The sequence below is a fragment of the Xiphias gladius genome, chromosome 23, assembly GCF_016859285.1.
Source record: "Xiphias gladius isolate SHS-SW01 ecotype Sanya breed wild chromosome 23, ASM1685928v1, whole genome shotgun sequence".
In the NCBI taxonomy this organism is placed as follows: domain Eukaryota; kingdom Metazoa; phylum Chordata; class Actinopteri; order Istiophoriformes; family Xiphiidae; genus Xiphias; species Xiphias gladius.
Genome location: NC_053422.1, coordinates 9,870,001 through 9,889,758, shown reverse-complemented (window position 1 = coordinate 9,889,758; position 19,758 = coordinate 9,870,001). Strand labels below are relative to the sequence as shown.

General features: G+C 37.5%; 1 protein-coding gene across 4 annotated transcripts in view; it reads right to left on the bottom strand.

Annotated features, from left to right (window-relative positions):
* Positions 1 to 19,758, bottom strand: part of LOC120785145 (ecto-NOX disulfide-thiol exchanger 2-like) — a 184,935-nt gene that overhangs the window by 150,903 nt on the left and 14,274 nt on the right. Inside the window, exon 2 of one of the 4 annotated variants that reach the window (XM_040119561.1) lies at positions 17,495 to 17,590. The exons of 2 other annotated variants lie outside the window; for them this stretch is intronic. In XM_040119561.1, the coding sequence (XP_039975495.1) occupies positions 17,495 to 17,512 (18 nt within the window). In that variant the 5' untranslated portion in view covers positions 17,513 to 17,590. Of the gene's footprint in view, positions 1 to 17,494; positions 17,591 to 19,758 lie in introns of those variants that run through there. One more of the 4 variants, XM_040119563.1, reaches the window with a different exon arrangement.

The window sequence follows — 19,758 nt, the reverse complement described above, 5'->3', positions numbered from 1 at the left end:
TAAAGTCAACCCTTTCGGGAAATTGAGTTGTTAAAGGATTTCTGAACCTGGAAACCTTTGATAGACTCCCAACAAGCTGGCACTCTTTGCAGTTGGTTTTAGGCACCTAAAACACTGACTGACCTGAAGATGGTGCAGTCTTGTATTACAACAACTTGTATTGCTGAGAGTCAATGACCACAGGCAAGAGACTCCACTCTGCACCGTACAAACATATAACGGTGCTGCTCTTTTCTACAATTTTCTCATTCTGTTAGCTCTGTCATACTTTTTCTAATTACCATTAAAGTAGGCTAAAACAGGTATCAACTTTTGTGTCCTAAATTACTTGTCATGCAATGAAAGCTGAGGTTGCAGCTGTTTCACATTTAACAGTCTGTTTCGGCCTGTTTCAGTGGCACACCGACTGGGTGTACACTGTTCCATATCTTTTCAAACTCTGCATACAAAAATAAAGAGATAAATAAAGAGATGAAAGAGCATTCACAGTCCTTTGTTGATTAGTACTTAAGAGTATTTATTTTATGCTATGAAGAATCCAAATTTGGCAATCAATCTGTCACTAGTCATCATGAAATAATACTATCTTCTCTCCCAGTAAAAGTTATGGGGAGGCATCCTCATTCTGCTGGTTCACTGTGTTCTCTCCAGGTCCTGACCGGAGTGCACAGCCTTTGATTGAACAGAAGATGAGTCTGTTCTGCTCCTCCTCTGTTCTGCTCCTCTCTTAACAGCTAATTACCTTTTCTCAACACTGAAGCTGCATCTTTTAAGAAGTGTGAGCAGCTTAGGAGTAAAGGGAAACTCTGCAGCATACTGGAACAATTAAAGCTAGAGATAATTAGGATGCAGAATAAACTGGGCAGCTTTTTAAAGAAGTCTGCATGCAGTTACATGAAACTCACTAGGGTTGCAACTTACCAGTATTTTCATTTTCAATTCATCTGTTGATTATTTATTCTTCATCTTACTATAGTCTATACAGTGTCACAATACAAGTTACCAGGGCAAGTTATCACATATCTTGTTTTGTCCAACTAACTGTCCAAAACCCAAACATATAAAATTCTGACTATTAAACAGAGAAGCTTGGACCAGTAATATATTTGAAATGTTCTCATTATTAACTGACAAACAATTAGTATTCTAGTTGTGATCAAAATGAAGGCCAAGTTTAAAGACGGGCGTGGTCTGACCCACTAGTACTGAGTACTCATGTAATAATGTAGTAATGACTACTGAGTACTCATGTGTTAGAGCGTGAAGATGTTGATGGGCTTCGCGGCTGGTGTGATCCCATCGCAAGATGGTCTCTAGTTGTTCCAATGCCTAAATTTACAAGCTGATTTTGAAAGGATATTTGATTTTACTGCAATAAAACTGTGGCAAGATTCACAGCAGGCATCAATAACAATACTTGAAAAACAGGAATAACATTCATAACACACACAAATAGCTTCTAAGAAGAGTCATTCCAGTAGGTTCCAGAAATTTCGCATCTATTGAATCTTTCATGCTTAGCCTTCAGTATTTTTCTGCTTATTTTAATATAGTTCAAACTACACTTTTTTAACCTATGTAAAGCACTGCTGACCCCTGAATCCTGAAGAAACAACAAATCACAATGAATATCAAGCATCATGGAAATGACCCACAACTATGGCAGTTAATTGTGGGTCAAGTTGTTTAAAGCTGCAGCCATGACAATAAAAGCTGGGTCGGCTGAAATCACTACTCTTTCCTCCAAATCTAGCCATGCCTTTAAGTATAAATAATTCATTGTGGGACACAGTGAATAACAATGCGCTCATATTGCCCAGGGCCATCATCATGGCTGATTACGCTACCTAAGGTCATTTACTTCATTGGTGGCAGTGTGTCTCCAATACTAACCATACAGATCAGAGTGCTGACAATGAGGATAGCTGGGCACGCAATCCTTAAGGACTGAAACAGTGGGCCAGGTTCTCTGTCCTCCGTCTTACAGGAGGGAATCGAGGGTATTACATACGTATGAGGTTGGATTTTTTTTAATTATATACGGTTAAACTTGTTTCAGCAAAAAAATTCCACATTTGGTTATACCAAAATTTACTGAGACTCATATTGAGAGCTGAGGTACAACACGTACCCACAGTAGAGCTTTACTCATAAAACTGCCCACGCTGGGCACATTATAAAGCCACTGCTTATGGGAGTTTGCAGGGTGGATTCAAGTCTTGAATCTGAATCTTGTATTTTGTTTCACATAAGTTTTGTCATGGCTAAATGTCACGGGTCCAAAAAAACTCTGCTTTGGCCATTTGGTTTGGCTCATTTAGCCTGTTGTAAAAGCTGTCAACTGAACTCTGGTGTTGACTTAGCCTCTGGAAGGAGACCAGCTACATAGGGGGACCTAGATCTGGTTCCAAACAAACTCCATTTATATTTGGCACTTCAATACCCAAAAGTGAGTGAAATGAAGCTGCCACATATTTAACTATTCAGCCCCATAATATTACAAAGATGCCTCTTTTTGTCTCCGTTCGACGTGTTCTGTCTTAACCATGAAACTTGAGGTCTGGCTGCAGTCTTGAATATTTATGCTCATTACCGCTTATTTCTTAGTGAGCTCTTTGTGACAGCCGAAGAAGATAATGAACTTACTAAACTGCTGCACAACTTTCTGTCAGTCACTGGAATTTGATTTCTCCAAGTGGGTCTCCAAAGCCACCCAATGAATGAGTTACCTGTAATATGACTTAATGTTTGCTCCTCTTGGTTTGTTTGTAATAAGTCAGAATAAACACAAAATAGACCAGTAGACAACAATGTATATATGAGAACAATGTATATAGCAGAACAAGTCCTCATACCTAAACAACAAAACAGGCTTTTTGTCAGTGTGTTCCAAAACTGACCAATACTGTATTACTGCTCTGCTGATCTTGCATCTAAGTTGGTGGGATACAGACACACAAATCTACTTCTAAGGTTAAGGTTAGGAAAAGATAGGCATCATAGGAGAGAGAAACCGACATTAATTCAGTTTAATCCCTATCCTCCGAAAAGACCTGATGGTAAATGTATTACTTTCCAACGTGGCAGCATATGACTCAGACATGCTAACAAACTGCTAAAAAGAAAGTACAATATTTCTTCAAATAAAAACCGGTAGTCAATTAAAAGCCGGGTTTGCGATAATGGCTGGGGGCATGGTTGACATGAACAAATAAAGGCTGGTCCTCCAATATAGGCCAGGAAAAAGACAAGGGTGGATAAACTCCTGGTGCCTGTCATATAATGTGCATGCCAATTAAGCATAATGTTCATTTCTACCGCTGTAATCTACTGTTATACACTTTGTTTTAAAGGAATATTTCCAATAAATACCCAATATGCTTTACAGGCTTCAAACTGACACTGTGGAGGCATTTGATTCATTCATTCTGTTACACTTTGCTTTGTCATCCTTTAATCTTGTCCAGCTGTTGTTTCACATGGTACGCCTGCAAATATTTCACAATAAAAGCCCTATTAAGAAATGAAGGGTTTTTGTCCAATAATATACTAGAGGGCTTTTAATGTGAAACAGTTACAGGAAAAGTTGAGTTTGTTGTTAACAGCTTAGTGCAGCAACTTCAACGTAAGCGGATAAAAACATGGCTTCGTTCTAAAATACGGGCAATTACACTTATCAAACAGACGGAATTAGAAATAAAGGCCCCTTCCTGTAAAACAAGCCTGCTTCAAATAAAGGCCCTTTTACCATCTGCAGATGAGGTAAATAAAGGTCACTATGTGAGGAAATACGGTAACATCAGTCTACAGTTCTCTCCTTGGTCCTGAATATAACTAAACTCATCATGGGTACAATCAAACCTGTGACTTAAGCTATCACACAAAATAAAAATAGATTAAAAACCCTCTGAAATAACAGATGCTGCAATTGTTTGTCTTATACCAGCAGAATTTAACTACCTATTGTCATTTCTGATGCTCTTTTGTTCACAATTTCCAACATCTGTCAGATCAAGCATGTTACTGGTTGATATTGTGTAATTTGGAAAAGCAATTAGATGTCTAGCTCATAATGAGAGTAGCTCTACTTTCCTGCTACCTGTTTTCTCACAAACTAAGCATACTGGCACTCAAGTCTCCTCATCTCTGTCTGGCTCAACTGACTGATGGATTTCCAAACTCTGCATTAGCCAAAACTATTAAGTGGTCTGCTGGAGCAAAATGACTTTATGGTTCCTAGAGTGCAACATTAGGTTCAGCAATTACTGCATGCTATTGTTTAGGGACACTTTGACAAAGTTAATTTCTTGCCAGACAAGCACAAACACTTATGCCAACACACACAACAACTAAAACGAAAAAATAGAATCATCCAAATAGTTCTATTTTCTCTTTTTGCTTTCAGCAATCATATTGGTCACAAGGTGACCAATGCCAAATGAGTTTCATTCAAGAAATCTGAGTGAATGTCTTGTTCTTTTTATGCTTATGCATTGGTGAAGTAATACACCAATATTATGTTTGCAACCACTGTGTAATACAACATTTACCTTTAATGGATTACCCACTCAATATCTCAGAGAAAGGGCTTAATACAAGGCTAACATTATTCAGTAAAGTTTAACTTTAAGAAAGGAACTTTAAGAACATTAAGAAAGAAACTTTAAGTTTAAGAAAACATTCCATGTAGATACAATGTCTTGCTCATGGCCTAATACATAAATTGATAACCATCATTTACAGTCTACAAACCATGCAAACAATGTAAAAATGAAAAGCTCTATAGTGAAAAGCTGTGGGTTTTATTTTATGAAAATAAAGAAAAGGACTACAAGGATGCAGAAACTTTCCTATCCTGCATTATTCCTGGTCATATCTGAATGCTAGGAGATAAATCCACTCTTTGTATTCATGATGACGGACTTGATGGCCCAGGCATCTTGTAGCACTGTGTGATTCAAGTTTGCTTGCAATGGTTAGCCAAACACACAGCTGATTTCCCAGTCCAGAGCTCTGGCTGTGGCTTTATCCCCACAAGGACTTGTAAAGGTGCAGTGCACATGCAGTACATATAATGTGGCCTAAGGACAGTGCAAAAAGAAGATCTAGGAAGGTGATGACTAATGTAAGCTCCCTGCAAACAGGGATAAAAGAACTAAAAGAACCTGTGCTTTAGCTGTTGAAATATCAATCCAGTACTACTGAGAGTAGAAAAGTTATTTAACTCTTTTTCTCTATAATGTGCCGCAATCCTTGCAAGTGTCAGCATGCATTAAACACTTGAATATTATTCTGCACATTATCCTTAGTCAGGACACAAAAAAAAAAAAAAACAACACACACTTGGGCATTTCCTAATACATTTCCTAATACATTATATACATATATATACATATATATATGTATATTTATATATATATATATATTTATATATATATATATATATATATATATATATATATATATATATATATATATATATATATATATATATATATATATATATATATATATATATATATATTTATATATCTATATATATATATATATATCTATATATATTTATATATATATATATATATATATATATATATATATATATATATATAAATATATATATATATCTCTATATATATATATATATATTTATATATATATATATATATATATATATATATATATATATATATATATATATATATATATATTTTTTTTTTTTTTTTTTTTTTTTATATATCAAGAGTGTAGTAGTATCTCCTTAAGATTTAACTGCAGCACAAAACAGTGTCAAATTGCTTAAACGTTATCTTCACATAGAGGAGAGGGCTCTAAAATAGCATTAAACTAAAAGCTGACTCTTAAGGCTGGATTCATACTTGACAGAACCAGTAACTGGAGTCATGCTGGTAGATACCTACAGCATGTGCTTTGATTTATAGTTCAGCTTCGGATCTCACCTGTTGATATTACACCAGATGACTAGACAGAATATTGTACATGATCCACCTGTATCGTGCTTTAATTACATTCCATACAGTAAAAGTGTTTACATACTTTCATTCATATGGGAAACAACAACCTTGTCTAATTACTAACTAACTAACTGAGACTATTACCTTCTAGTGTCGTAATTACTTTGTTTCAGTCACTGTGATAGACAGCTACAATCACAGTTAGCAGAGAGTTTGCAGTGGAGATGGCTTTGTTAGATGTGTGTTACTGAAAAAAAAGCAGATTAAGGAGCCAGTTTCGTCAACCTTGATTCATGGTGTCTTCAACAACAATCTTAACACCTGCTACCGTCATCAGAAACTTGCAGGGGATAACACAAGCAGCCAGTCACAGTTCTTATCGTCCCCACCGTAAAAAAAAAAAAAAAAAAAAAAAAAACACAGCCACTGTAACCACAGAAACAGAACTATAAATTCAACTTAAGAAACCGGTTATACATGAAGTTCTTCTTCGAGGTGGCTTAACCCACCAATCTACTTTTGGAAAACGCAAAATTAAAACACAATCACCCACACTTATTCTGAATTATGATCTGTAGCCCTGTTACATGTACATATTAATGTGACCATTAATGTATAGCGAGAGGCCATATACATCATTGCATAAAATGAAAAATGCTAAAGAAAAATGCTAATTAGGCAGTTAATATGTGGTGATTATATGTACAACCTTTTTGACCTTGGTGCCTGACAGGGCAATTTAACCTAACTCATTTCCTACACATGCTTACACAAGATTACTATCAACTGTACGTTCTGTCTACTGGTCTATGCAAGTTCGGTCTACTAATCCTTGGAATTCAGGTCCACCAAAATGTAAATTTAGCTAAACCTTAACATTTTCCCACGAGCTGGATTTTTTGAGGAACTTCCGTTTTGCATTAAAGAATACTTTACCTTTAACACATGTAGCTTACACTTTAGTAAACTGCACAGACTACTAACTCAGAGGCTAAAAGTAAAGTATTTAACTGGAACAAACTGTCAAGGATTATTAGTCATATATCTTGTTTTCTCCCCTCCATTGTAGTGAATGGGGTCTAGCTGCAGTGCCTCTTTGTCTGGGGGCCTTATCTGGCTGTGAAGCGCCGAGCTCTGTGCTGCTGTCTCTATTGGCATAGTGATGGAGGCAAGGCCTGCCATCCCAGATAAACCTCCCTCTGTTCTCCCAGCAGCCCAGCAGGCTTCATGTTTGCTGCAGGTGTCAGAGAAAATGTTCCCATAGCCATTAGACTTTAGCACTGCTGGTGACATGTTGGCACCTCTGATGAGAAACAGCTAAAGATGGGGGAAAGTGATGACGGGAGTGATGGAGACAGACAACGCCGGGACAAGATAGAATGCGAGGGAAAAGTTAGACTAGGATGGCTACCAAAAACCATTAGTTACAATGGGGAAATGACTGATAAAAGTTATTGTATTTTCATGAAGTATTTCTCATGAAAGTGCTGTACAGCCCTAATAGCTCAATCAACAGTTGCGCCAATACCAAGCACTCCAGCAGGTTGAGACCAAAAGCTAATCAGACACTACTTATTTAGAAACTAATTTTATGCAAAACTCCATAAAAGCTTGGGGGGAAAAATGCGTGTGCACCATGGAGACAAAAAATCCAAAAATGATAAAGTGAGTTAGACAGTTCATAGTACCCACACAGTAATGATGGTTATTGCTGCTGCTGCTGCTCCAAAACTGACACTTGGGAGAAAACCTTGTTATGCTGAATATTCAGCAGCCATACTGTTTCCAGGTGGCAAGAGAATGGATACAAGGACGCATAATTGGATGCAAAACAGTTTCTCTCCTTAAAACATAAATTACAACAGTGCAAAAAACACTAAATAAAGGTTGGAGGTAGTCTGACAAACTGATAAAAGTAGTAGTTTTTAACTTTGATAAGAACAACAAGCAGAGTTTGTCTTTTGTGAAAAGGGAATCAAAACAAAAGTGGCCTCAAGACACAATGTAAAACCCAAACGTGGAATTATTTTCAACTTTCGATAGGGCTGCATCTAATGGTTTTCATAATAACGTAATGTTCTCAAATATTCAATTAATGATTTGGTCAACAAAACATCAGAGAACAGTAAAAAATATCACAAGGTCTGTACAACAGTAGAAAACCAATAGCTATTCAGTTTTTTTTTTTACTGCTTAGACAATTTATTGACATTTTTTTTTTAGATTTGAGAAAACATAAAATTACTTGATGAGTATTAATAAATTAATATACACAATTAAAATAGTAATTTTCTATAGATTAACTAATTGTTTTGATACATTTTTGTTCATATTTCCACAAAATATCAAGACCTAGGTGAAAATAAGTGATGCTCATTTTGTGCCACACTGTAATATATTCGATATATAATGTCGACCATTTAATAAAAGAACAGATGTCTCTTATGTATAAGAATAAGGGAATAAAAAATTATCTCTGAGGCCACCTTTTGATCAATATACAAGAACAAGCCCATCTGTGGGTACTGAGGCCAATGTTATTGTGGGCACAAACAACCGCCACATTACCTTGCCAGGCAGGGACCAGGACATCGAACTGGCAGATTAGACCACCTGGCCCTGCCAGACTGTCAGCCTATTTATACTCAGACAATAATTTACACCACGACTGCCCAGTAGCAGAGAGACAGGGACCAAAGGGGAAGCAACTCTCTGTGACATTCCCATGGTGAACAAGAAAAATAAAAAGAACCTCTGTGATGACCCACTGCCTCTCTTTTTCCCTGTATGGCTTTCCCAGAGGAGTAAACTAATGACAATGTCCTCCTCTGCTACCGTATGCTCCTTCAGTCATAACAGAAACTTCTCAATGTGTTCGAGAAACAAAAAGAAATTCATTTTTTAACACGACCTGGATTATACATGTTTTATAAAACAATTATATATCATTGCTGTGACTTGTGTAGATGTGTAAATTGATTTGATTAAACCTTTCACTTGAGAGCAATATTTCAAGATGACAACTTTACATGCAAAACAAATATTCTTCCCATCTTAATGTAACACTGTGGCCTATATACATGTACTCTAGATGTCGCACAGGACTACAATAAAGCCTTTGATTAAGCTCATGTCAGAGTTTGATTTGTCATGCTGTCAAAGTTGCTGTCCCACATTAAAAAAAGTGAGAATCTACATAGGACAACCAGCAGTGTATCTAGTTTAATGACTTGTGAGTAAACGTGGGCACTTTGTGTGACTTTGTGTTATACTTTTTGTTATATTTGCTCTGCAAAACTTTGTCAAATTCTAAAAGTAGTAAGCTTACAGTTTTGCAGTAAACCACACTGCAATTAAACCTGGCAACGGGTTGCTTAAACTAAAAACCCCCACAGAGCTCTATTTTTTGCTCCTGCTGTAGCTGACATTTTCCCATTAGTGGCACGAGCGCGTAATTTGGTGGCACCAATATTTCATTTCAGAGAGCGTTTCACACAGTAATGAACATGTCACCAATTGAAATTAATGTGTCACTGTGTTTAACAGATTCAATAAAAGTACAGAATTTGAATCACTCAGAAATTACATATCAGACCCATTATCACAGTTCATACAACCCTGACTGACTGTGCTGTTACTCAACTTTGAGATGTACAAATATCTAATGTCATGAACTTTGCAATCTCACTACAAACAATAACAATCATTTAGTCTCACCCATATTATGCAGCTTAGACTGATAGGCATGACTGTGATATTGTGATTGCGAAAAGAACTATCAACAGATTATGAGCGAAAGTAAACAAGTGGGAAATACTGAACATCTTGAACTGTGTTTTTCTGCTACGTGACTGACAAAGAAACCCTTTAATGGGAAAAACTGCAGATATATTTGCACAAAACAATCAGACGTGCACACTCTTGAGATTCTGAATCTGCATGCCACACACATCATTGGGATGTTATTTGTCTCAGTTCATGTATAAGAAACATCTGGTGTCTCGGATTTTTGGAGCTGCATTACTGCCAAAGGCTGCAACTTCACACCCTGGGTACTGTATTTTACTGAAATAATAAATGTATAGCTTAATATTTTAACTCAAGACAGAAAATGAAAAACACTATAAATATAAATAAAGTGTGTTTTTTGTGTGAAAACACTTTAAATCCACCAAATTATATTTGATTTAGTAAAAACCTTAGAGGAATAGTTGAGCAATTTGAGAAATACAGTTATTTGCTCTCTTGCCAAGAGTTAACCCCCGTTCATACATATAGAAAATAGAGCTGTGACAGACTTCCGTTCATTGTGAATAAAACTTCCAAACAGCCTCTTGGCTCCATTCAAGACCCCCAAGTCTCCCGGAAGTGTGACATGGAGAAGTTGAGAAAGATACATCTTTATTCAATTTTCTTAACAGCACAGCTGTTAGCAGCTGAGCCTCAACTCATATGTAAAATCACTTTAAACAAATTTAAGAAAAAGCAATCATCATGGTAAACAACTTCTAAATCCAATGTGACTGAATTTTAACATTAAAAAAGTTACAGAAAGACTCATGGATCTTCTCCTTTTCAGTTAGAGACATCTAACAAAGTGATCACATTGCAAAGGTTCTGCTCATCGCATTCGCCGCTCTGTATGAATGAACGACCCTGAACACAGCGAACATAAATGATGGGATGTAAACACAGTTTTTGTGAGGAATATGAAGTATGATACGGCCTGATCATATACAACATATGCGTCTAGCATTGCATGGGTGATATCAACCGGTGAAATCTAATTCTCAACTATAAATCACAACCAACACCATAGGTACCTATGAGGGGACTCCAGTTGGAAATCGAGTCGTTTCGACTGTGAATCCAATTTAAAGCTCAAAGATTTACAAAATATATCTAGCTTGTTTAAGCTGAACAAAAACAAAGTGTAAAAACAACTACTTGTGGTTTTACAGAGGGTTATGTGCCAGACTATTTCTTGGCCAAGAAGTTTTGTTTTCATATGCATTAAACAAACGAGATTTATTGTATTAGTGAGCTTTAGAGGTGCTGGTAGGCAAATTTTTTACCTTTGGAAAGACGGTTTTAGTTAGTTCTTTCACCCTACTTCCAGTCTTTATTCTAAGCTAAGCTGACCGTGTCCTGTCTTCATTTTGAAGAGACAGGCATGAGACCGAATTCAATCTCCCAATCTAACTCTCGGCAAGAAAGCAAATAAGTATATTCCTCAAATGTCAAGCTATTCCTTTAATTGTTCATCACAGAGTGAACAATGTTTGTCTACAGTGTGAAATTCCTCTCAACTATGCTGGGAGCCACTTGTGCGGAGTTTCTCTGACTGAAAGGGAGCCTGCACTCACATTCCTTCCTTATTCACTGTTAAGGTAGAAGCTTCACAAACTCTCCCTTAATGAGACCAAAAATATCCTCGAGCATAACTTAAGGAAAGTGTGGCTGATTGTCAGAAATGCTGATTCAAAAAACATTACAGATTATTACAGATACTATATGTGCATTAACGTGTCAGTGTGTGTGTGTGTGTGTGTGTGTGTGTGTGTGTGTGTAGCAGTTTAAACAGCCATTTCAGCCTACTAGGCATCCAATCCCTAGCCTTCTTCTTGAAAATACAAACGTCTGAAGGCAGAGATGAGTCAAATATATTGTAATTAGCTACTACCATCACAAAACTGCTGTAGCAGAAAATGCAATAGAAAAAGACATTAGAGATTTTGATGATGTGTTCACTGAATGAAGTGTTGACTTTGCTACTTTTTAGACTGTGTGATTTTGCCCACTTATTTGTCATAGTCCGCAGTGACAATATATCCAAACAAAATAGACATTTGCCCGGAGTAGGCAGCAGACAGTAACGATGATAAAAACAGGAGTTAAAGCTCAATGACAAATATTTATGAAGTTAATTTGAAATGGAGAAAAAACTTCACATGGACACAAAAGTACTGGTTTCAGTAATTAGTTCCAAATTTACTGCTGGTGCAAGCCGATTAAGTGCTATGAATTAATTTAACTAGGCTTATATGTTGTTTTTGAGCGTCATAAAAATTAGGCTGTATTAGTTGACGTGAAAGGGTGCTGAGTATTCTGGCAAACACATCTCTTCTGTGCTGTAGGCAGAGAGGTGAAAGAATGCCTAGTTATAACACTGGAAAACAGGTGGAGCTAAGTTGAGCTGATTTACTGACTGTGTGTGTGTGTGTGTGTGTGTGTGTGTGTGTGTGTGTGTGTGTGTGTGTGCTTTATGTGTGTTTCGCATCACACACATGGAGCAAAGGTGAGTACTAATATTGGTCTGCTGCTGTGAATGGCATGTTGGTTTGGACGAGAAGTTAACAATATGAACCACAATCCTAAGAAACACTCTTCTTCTCTCTATGAATCTTTACTATAAAACCAATGCGTGGCAGTTACAAATGCTGTAATTCTACCAGGTTCACACTTTACTGAGACCAAGAGTGCCGGATTTATTTCAGAGGTGAGGGGGGCAAAAAAGTGTGTGTTACCCGTATTGAGCAAAGCCATTACTTTACTTTAAAGTATATGGAGCTCACTGCATGGCTCTCCGCTGAGCTCACACACCTCCAGCTGCTGCAGAGACCTCGACACCCGGCGCACAGGCAACCAGCGGAAGGCGCTCATCTCGCTGGCTTGCCGCCTGCATCTGTGGGGCATCACCAACAGCTGGCCGCAAGATTGTGAATTTGATAGGCAACGCGGTGCTGCACAGGGCTCCAGATACTCAGCTGAACATGAGAGAGGCGCAGAGCTGGTTTAAGGTTCTCTCCAAGCCTGAATTTGAGCATGCAGAGGTAAATTATAATATCTGAAAACTATAGGACATTACCACCAGAAGCTTGCAGACACAGATGAATTATGTCATTAGAAGGCTAAAGCATCAAGTCCTGTTTTGTATGTCATTTCAAACATTTTATTCTCATTTGGCTGCACCACTTTAAAGCTATTGTTAATTTCATATCACCCAGATTTCACACAAAATCTTGTTAAATGTGTGGTTAAAATTAAGTTTACAATCTACCAGCTATATTATCAGAATGAGTAACTGGCATGTGGAGAAATCAGAGAAAGCTGTCATTTCCCTGCACAGTGCCAGTTCCAAAACAGACTTCTAAAACACATGTACTGATGTGAAGCAGACAGAGTGTAGGTTTTGAAACTCTCTCTGCCTGAATGACTTTCTCACGCTCATGTTGCACGAGGTCTCCAGCAGTGAACATATTCGCTTTCAATCCCCTCCCTTTTCCCTGCAAGTTCAACATCTTATTGGACACACCTGGCTGCTGTCAGTCCCCCTCGTTACAAAATGTTCTCCCTGATTGGATTAAAATTTAAATATGCTTCCTGTTTTATATTTGCCTGCTTTATTTTACCTACTGTCTCGGAGTGGACGGGAAAGACTGAAACAGGGATACAGTGATCTATGACTTAAAAAGAATGTGGGACAGGGATGTAAAGTGGGGGGCCCAATGGCTCCTTGCTCCCTCCTACTTCCAGCACCCTTGACTGAAACACCTCTTAAAAATTCCAACCAATCAGTAACTAAAACTACTTAAATATCTACTCAGAACTCTTGACTATTGGTTTGCCTGTTCAGGGTTTCTGCAGTGATCACTAAATGAAATTTAAAACCCTTTAAGACCTTTTTTAATCCATCAAAAGATCCAACTCCATACCTTTTTCATGGTCCTACAAAGTCGAAGAATGAACAAACCATAAGGCCAATAACTACATGAATTTAATGTCATTTAAACAACATTTTTCTCAGTACTTCCCAGCTGTACATAGTATAATCCCAGTAATATAATTGATTAATTAACGTGGACTGGACTGATGTATATATTACTGAGCAGGCCTACAGAGCACAGGCCAAGGGACCCAAAGGGGTCAGGGGGCCCCTCTGTAAGAAGTGACTGATATTTCTCGCTAGAAAGTCACAGAGCACAGTTCAAAGACTACAAAGACAGGCAAAACTATTCCAAAGAGACACAAAATGATCAGAAAGAGATGCAAAACAACCATAAAGAGGTGCAAAACGCACACAAAGAGATGTAAAATGACCACAAAGAGACACAAAGTGACCACAAAGAGAAACAAAATAACCATTAATGACGGCAAGAAAATAGTTTCTCTTCTTGATTAAGCTGTAAATGGACAGTTTTCCTGACAGTTGAAAGTCTGTAAAACTAGGTGCAGAGTACTACAATATTTTCTGGCCATGATAGCGTCACAATCGTGGAAGATGGAGTCAAAAACTTTACAGGTGTGTAGTTGAGATCAAAATGAAGGCTGAGTTCAAAGATGGGTGTGTTCTGACCCACGAGTACTGAGTTCTCCTGTAATAATGTAGTAATGACTACTGGGTATTCATGGGTCGGAAATGTCAGCATGTTGACAGGCGTCGCAGCTGGTGTGATCCCATTGCAAGATGTTCCCTAGTTTTAGCATTATCAAGACGACACCACATTTTTGATTCACCTAAGTAATGAGTAGCTATTTCATTAAAATTATATGTCTGCAGTTTGCACAGTCAGAAATCCTTAATGGAGGCATTGGGTAGCCATTGGGATTCCAAATTAAACAAAAAACGTGTCAAAAGGGAGATGTTGGCCCCTATCATTGAAAAGAAGTGTTATTTTGTCACATATGCAGTTGAAAGAGATATAAGCTTTTAGAGCAAAGAGCGGTTATCCTCAACTCTTACTTCCCCTACACACTTTAATGCATGCTTTCACCTCTTATAGTAGTGTATTCAAGTGTAGACCTTGCAAAACAGACAGGAAAGGGAAAATAGCAATAGAAAAATGCAAATACCACTTGACAGAAAATTACTCCATCAGTAAGTTAAAATAGAAAATCGACAGCGACTTGTCCTCCTCTGTAAAATGTCTGCACTAGTAACTGAATAACAGATAATATCCTCTCCAGTTCAGACAGACAGACAGAATTTGGGTTGCTCAGAGATCAAATTGCCGTTCTCAGTAATATCCGGAAAGAGGTTGACGAATATTCCTCTAGCAAGTATCTCGTATTGTGTGTTTGGTCAAGTTGCTGTGCTGATTCGAGCAAGCTGCTGTCAGCTAAAATCTAAGACAATATAATCAGTATTTCGAATATGATTTAGATTAAAGAGAACAGAGAAAGCTCATATCACATCTTACAGTTGGCTCTAGAGGGAGTTTTTAGAGACACGATGACCAGAAGCTCAAAAATATCTTGCAGTGACAAAAGGATTCTTGCTGTGACACAAATCTCTCAACTGGCACAATGAAGAAAGTCTCTGCTCTAATCCAATCTTTCACCTTGAAAGTTTTTCCCAAAAGCTGTAGTGACAGACATTCTTCTGTGCCCAGTTAAATATGGGAGCTTTGGCCCATTTGCTTTCATGTTAGGCATTAAACTAGGACATTATACCGTCTACTGAATATCACATGGATATCTAATATGTGTAAAATTAGAATGAGGACTTAATCAGCAACCAGCTAATATTGGGAGTTCAGAATAAGGCAACATAAATCATTCTTAAGTTTTTGGTAAAGGCAGATTGAGCTATTCAAGATAACTGCACTGTGTGGCTTGGCTGAAAAGTTACAGAAACTAAAAAACAAAAAATCTTTTGTCTCTCAAGACAGAGAAGTCATGACTGACCCACAGACCAACAGAGAGACAAACTTGAGCTTAATGTAATGTTTGGTCAATTTTTCACTCAGGGTAGGGACATATGAAAAAAATTCCAAAGCAAAATCAGGTGCTATGACTGACCATGTCAAAAGGGTTATCAATCATTATTTGTTGCAGTTATGGAAAACAGTACATTAATTTTCAAGTAAACACACATTATATAGTTATGACACACTATAGGCTATCAAGACACCTTTCACACAATAGCAAAATACAACTGTCCCTCCTCATTTTGGTGCTTAATATTGTCAAATTCTCTCTTGGTACGATTATGAAAGAGAATAACACCTCATATTAATGAATCTTGCTTGAAACAGGTAGCAACAACCATTGTTGACACTAGCTCCTCTGCAAATTAACTTGATTGATTGTTTTGGACGAGAACAGGAGTTGAGAATTGGCATCCGATGCACGGTCATTAACTGTGAAATGCTGCCCAAATGTTTATTTTCCCTTCAACACACTGGTTGGTTTGGTAGATCATGGTCAGACACAGAGATAAAATGATAAATATGAAGAAAATGTATAATCTTATAATCTTCATAATCCTTAAGAGCTGAAAACAGGAAAACTGCTGACAAAAAAAAAGAAGCAAAAGATCAAGACAAACCTTGAAATATGACACCCCATCTAAATAACTGCAGCCCACGAAGTCCACCCATACAGTCCATATACAAATACAATCCATATGGACACCATTGCATGTGCCACAACTGGAATACACATCACACGGACTCAGATGTTTAGGAGAAAATTGTGTTGAATTTCAAAATTGCAAAACAGGACACAGGAAAGCAGTATTGCCTGTTCGGTTACAATTTTTAAATGGTATAAACCATTGTTAAGCCATCCTGACGGTGAATTTTTTTAAAATGAGGTTAACATTTTAAGAGATATTATGGTGATACGCTTTCAATTCCTAAATTAAAATAGAGGTTTGATGATTATGCCATGGACAGAAAAATACACTGCAGTATTTTCAAATGAGTAGGGCTCTAATTTGTGTATGTGCCCAAATGCAGGCACACATTCTAGTTGAAGAAAACTATTTGACATTCAGCCTACATCTCCAGTAGTTAGTAGTTCTTGGGCAACAGACAATTAGAGGAGATCCCGCTGCTGTTATCTGCTACAGAATCTGAAGGCAGATTCCAGTATTAATAACCTGAGAGGCAAGCAGCACCTGAGCCTCTGGGACAACAAAGAATAACATATCCTGCAAGCAAAACACCTTAAGCACTATTTTACCTCCCTTGTACTACTCTCTAGCACAGGAAATTTCAACTTACATTAAACCGCTTCACATCTTTTACAAAACATGACATCAAACCATAAGTACATGACAACTGTTTGTGCAGGCTCAATGGCTAATGTCAATTTATAGGTAGAAGTGCTAACATCTGAATAACAAAAAGAGCAAGCAACAAAAACTTGAAGGAACTAAACTAATTTGAAGTGATTATTCAACCCATGCAGGATTTAGTTTTTTTTTCTCCACGTGTTCCCTGCTTAAGTTATAAGGTTAATTAACACTGTGCTTTAGTGTTAAATTTGAAAGTAATTATTAGAAATTGTAAAATTATAGAAAGGCAAGATGAGAGAGAAATACCAAAAATGAAAGATTGATAATTGGTAAATTGTTAAATTTCTTTAAACATTTAATTAAGAGCAGGAACTTCTCCTGAGAGACATACTGATAAAACCAAGGGCCTGAAGAAAAAATACACTACATAAGGCAGTGTTAGATCACTGTCTTATTAAACTTTGAAAATTGTGGATCTTATCTGCCATAGAGATTGTACCTGTGATGTTGCAGTCATAAAACAGCCTGTATCATGCACCAGGCCACTTCACTCTGGAAAAGATGGTGTTGCAGTAGTTTGGCTTCATCTCTGAGCCTGAAAAAAAAAAAAAAAAAAAAAAAAGAGAACAAAATGAAGCCCACACCGCTAAAAACCTGAATACGCCTCCACTTCCATAGTGCTCAGTCATGTTTAGAGCTATGGAACAAAAGCAGTCACCATGAAGTCCATCTTTTGAATCCATCTTTGGAGTTTTGGATGCCAAAGCGCAGCCTAAGGTAGCTGTCACACCGACAGTAGCACTCCTGCAAAGCTCAAGCTTCTTCACCCATTTCAATGAGACCATTGAAAAACACCGTGTTGGCTACACATATGAGCTAGATTACCTTGCAGTAGGACCTTGTAACACTGTACTAAATTTGCTGCCAACCTGACAAGCATTGAGATAGAGGAGAAACTTATTGCTGCTGTGATTAACTTTCCAGAGCTGTACAATCAGACCTTGGAAGAGTACAAGGACATAAACCGCTGTCTAGGCATTTTAAGCCTTCATCCCGGGCTTGTGTGTTTGTATTTCATCTTCGTTACCTGCACCCAGTGGAAAAATGCCCTCACTTACACACCCCCTTGCATTGTTTTTCCATTGTGCTATGGACGGTTTGAAGGCCTCTAATGCAGCACTGAATGGTCAAATGATGAGCGGACAATGTTGCTGTAATCCCAAAACATATGAGTCAGGAAGAAAAAATTGAAGGAATCCTACCACAGCAGACTATAGAGAATTGTCCTAAGATAAGCAAAATAAAAATCATATATCCCTGAAGAAACATTTCTAACCGGGCTGCTCACTAATTAGATCCAAAGAATGAATATGAACATGCAAAAGCTGTATAGGGCACTAAAATATGTAGAGCTATTTACTGCAGCATGAGAGCAGAACAAAAGCATCAGAAACTGCTATAGACCCGGCAGGAAGTGGATCGATTCAGGGGATTAAATACAGCGCAATGTATTTTTCATCTTACTCCTTGGGACCCTGTCACAGTGGTTACAACTCCAAAGAGTGAAGGTTTGAGTTGTTCAGAGTTTATGTTGTGTTGATAAAGTGATACATTGCTGCAATTGAGGTTGAATTGCAGTAATTAGAAATTCAAAAGAAAAAAAAAATCTCGAGAGGATGAATCGGTGTGATTGTTTTGTGGATAGAACCCAGACTTGTGTGACAATATTTTTACTCTCAGCTGATAAAAGACATAGCCTGATAATCTGATTGAATTGCCATTTTATTTCAGTTCCTTCATTAAGCCTGACATTTTAATCATGTTAGCCAGTTTCTTGTTTTGTTTTGCCCTAACCAATCAACTCTAGCTTGGTTGCTCAGATCAGTTCCTTTAATATTTTGCTCAAAGAAATATATGATTCACAATAGATAACAAAACAAGGGATCAAAATCAATGCAGCAGAACCAGAGTTATTGTCTTTTTATTCCACAAATTATTCTTCCTTGTCAGAAACCGACGCCTACATTGCCCACAATGCATGTCAACTGCAGTACAGTCGGAGATTCGGGTTTGTGTTATGCTAGAAGTAGCTAATGTGTTCTCACGCCACTAGCCTCAAGCAGAGATGAGGAGCAGCCTATAGAGGTCTGAAAGGCTAATTTTTTCTGACACCACACCGCCACATTTTTAAAAATTTCAAAACTGTAGTCTTCAGCCAAAACCACAGCTTTCTCTGGAGCCACAAAAGGCTTTTTACAACTTCTGTCACATAAGCAATAGTACTCCCAACACCTGTAAAACAGACTTACAATTATTATTGCAACTATCTCATCCAGATTTGCAATCTTTTTTCGGTCCTTATGTAACTACGTAGCTAATTAGCTAAGAAGATGATATCCCCATCCTTAAACCGTTCTACTAAACTATGACTGGCCAACTGTTCCTCCAACTGGCTGAAACATCTTTCAATGGGCAGAATACCAGACCTATTTGAATTGCTGAACAAATCTGAGATGTTGTTGGCAATTCAGAGGTCTGGAGCAAAGCTGATGAAGATAAAGGCAACATTCACCTTGTGATTTAAAAATTTCCTGCTACCTGTGAAGTTTGAGAGGTAGTAATGATCAGCTATATGACTACATTTACATACTGTATTACAGGAATTAGTCCACAACACACTGAAAACAGATACTATCTCAGCCATTCCACTAACCAGGGTCATAATATGATGACTCTGCCCCTAGCCAAATCTCCAACTACACC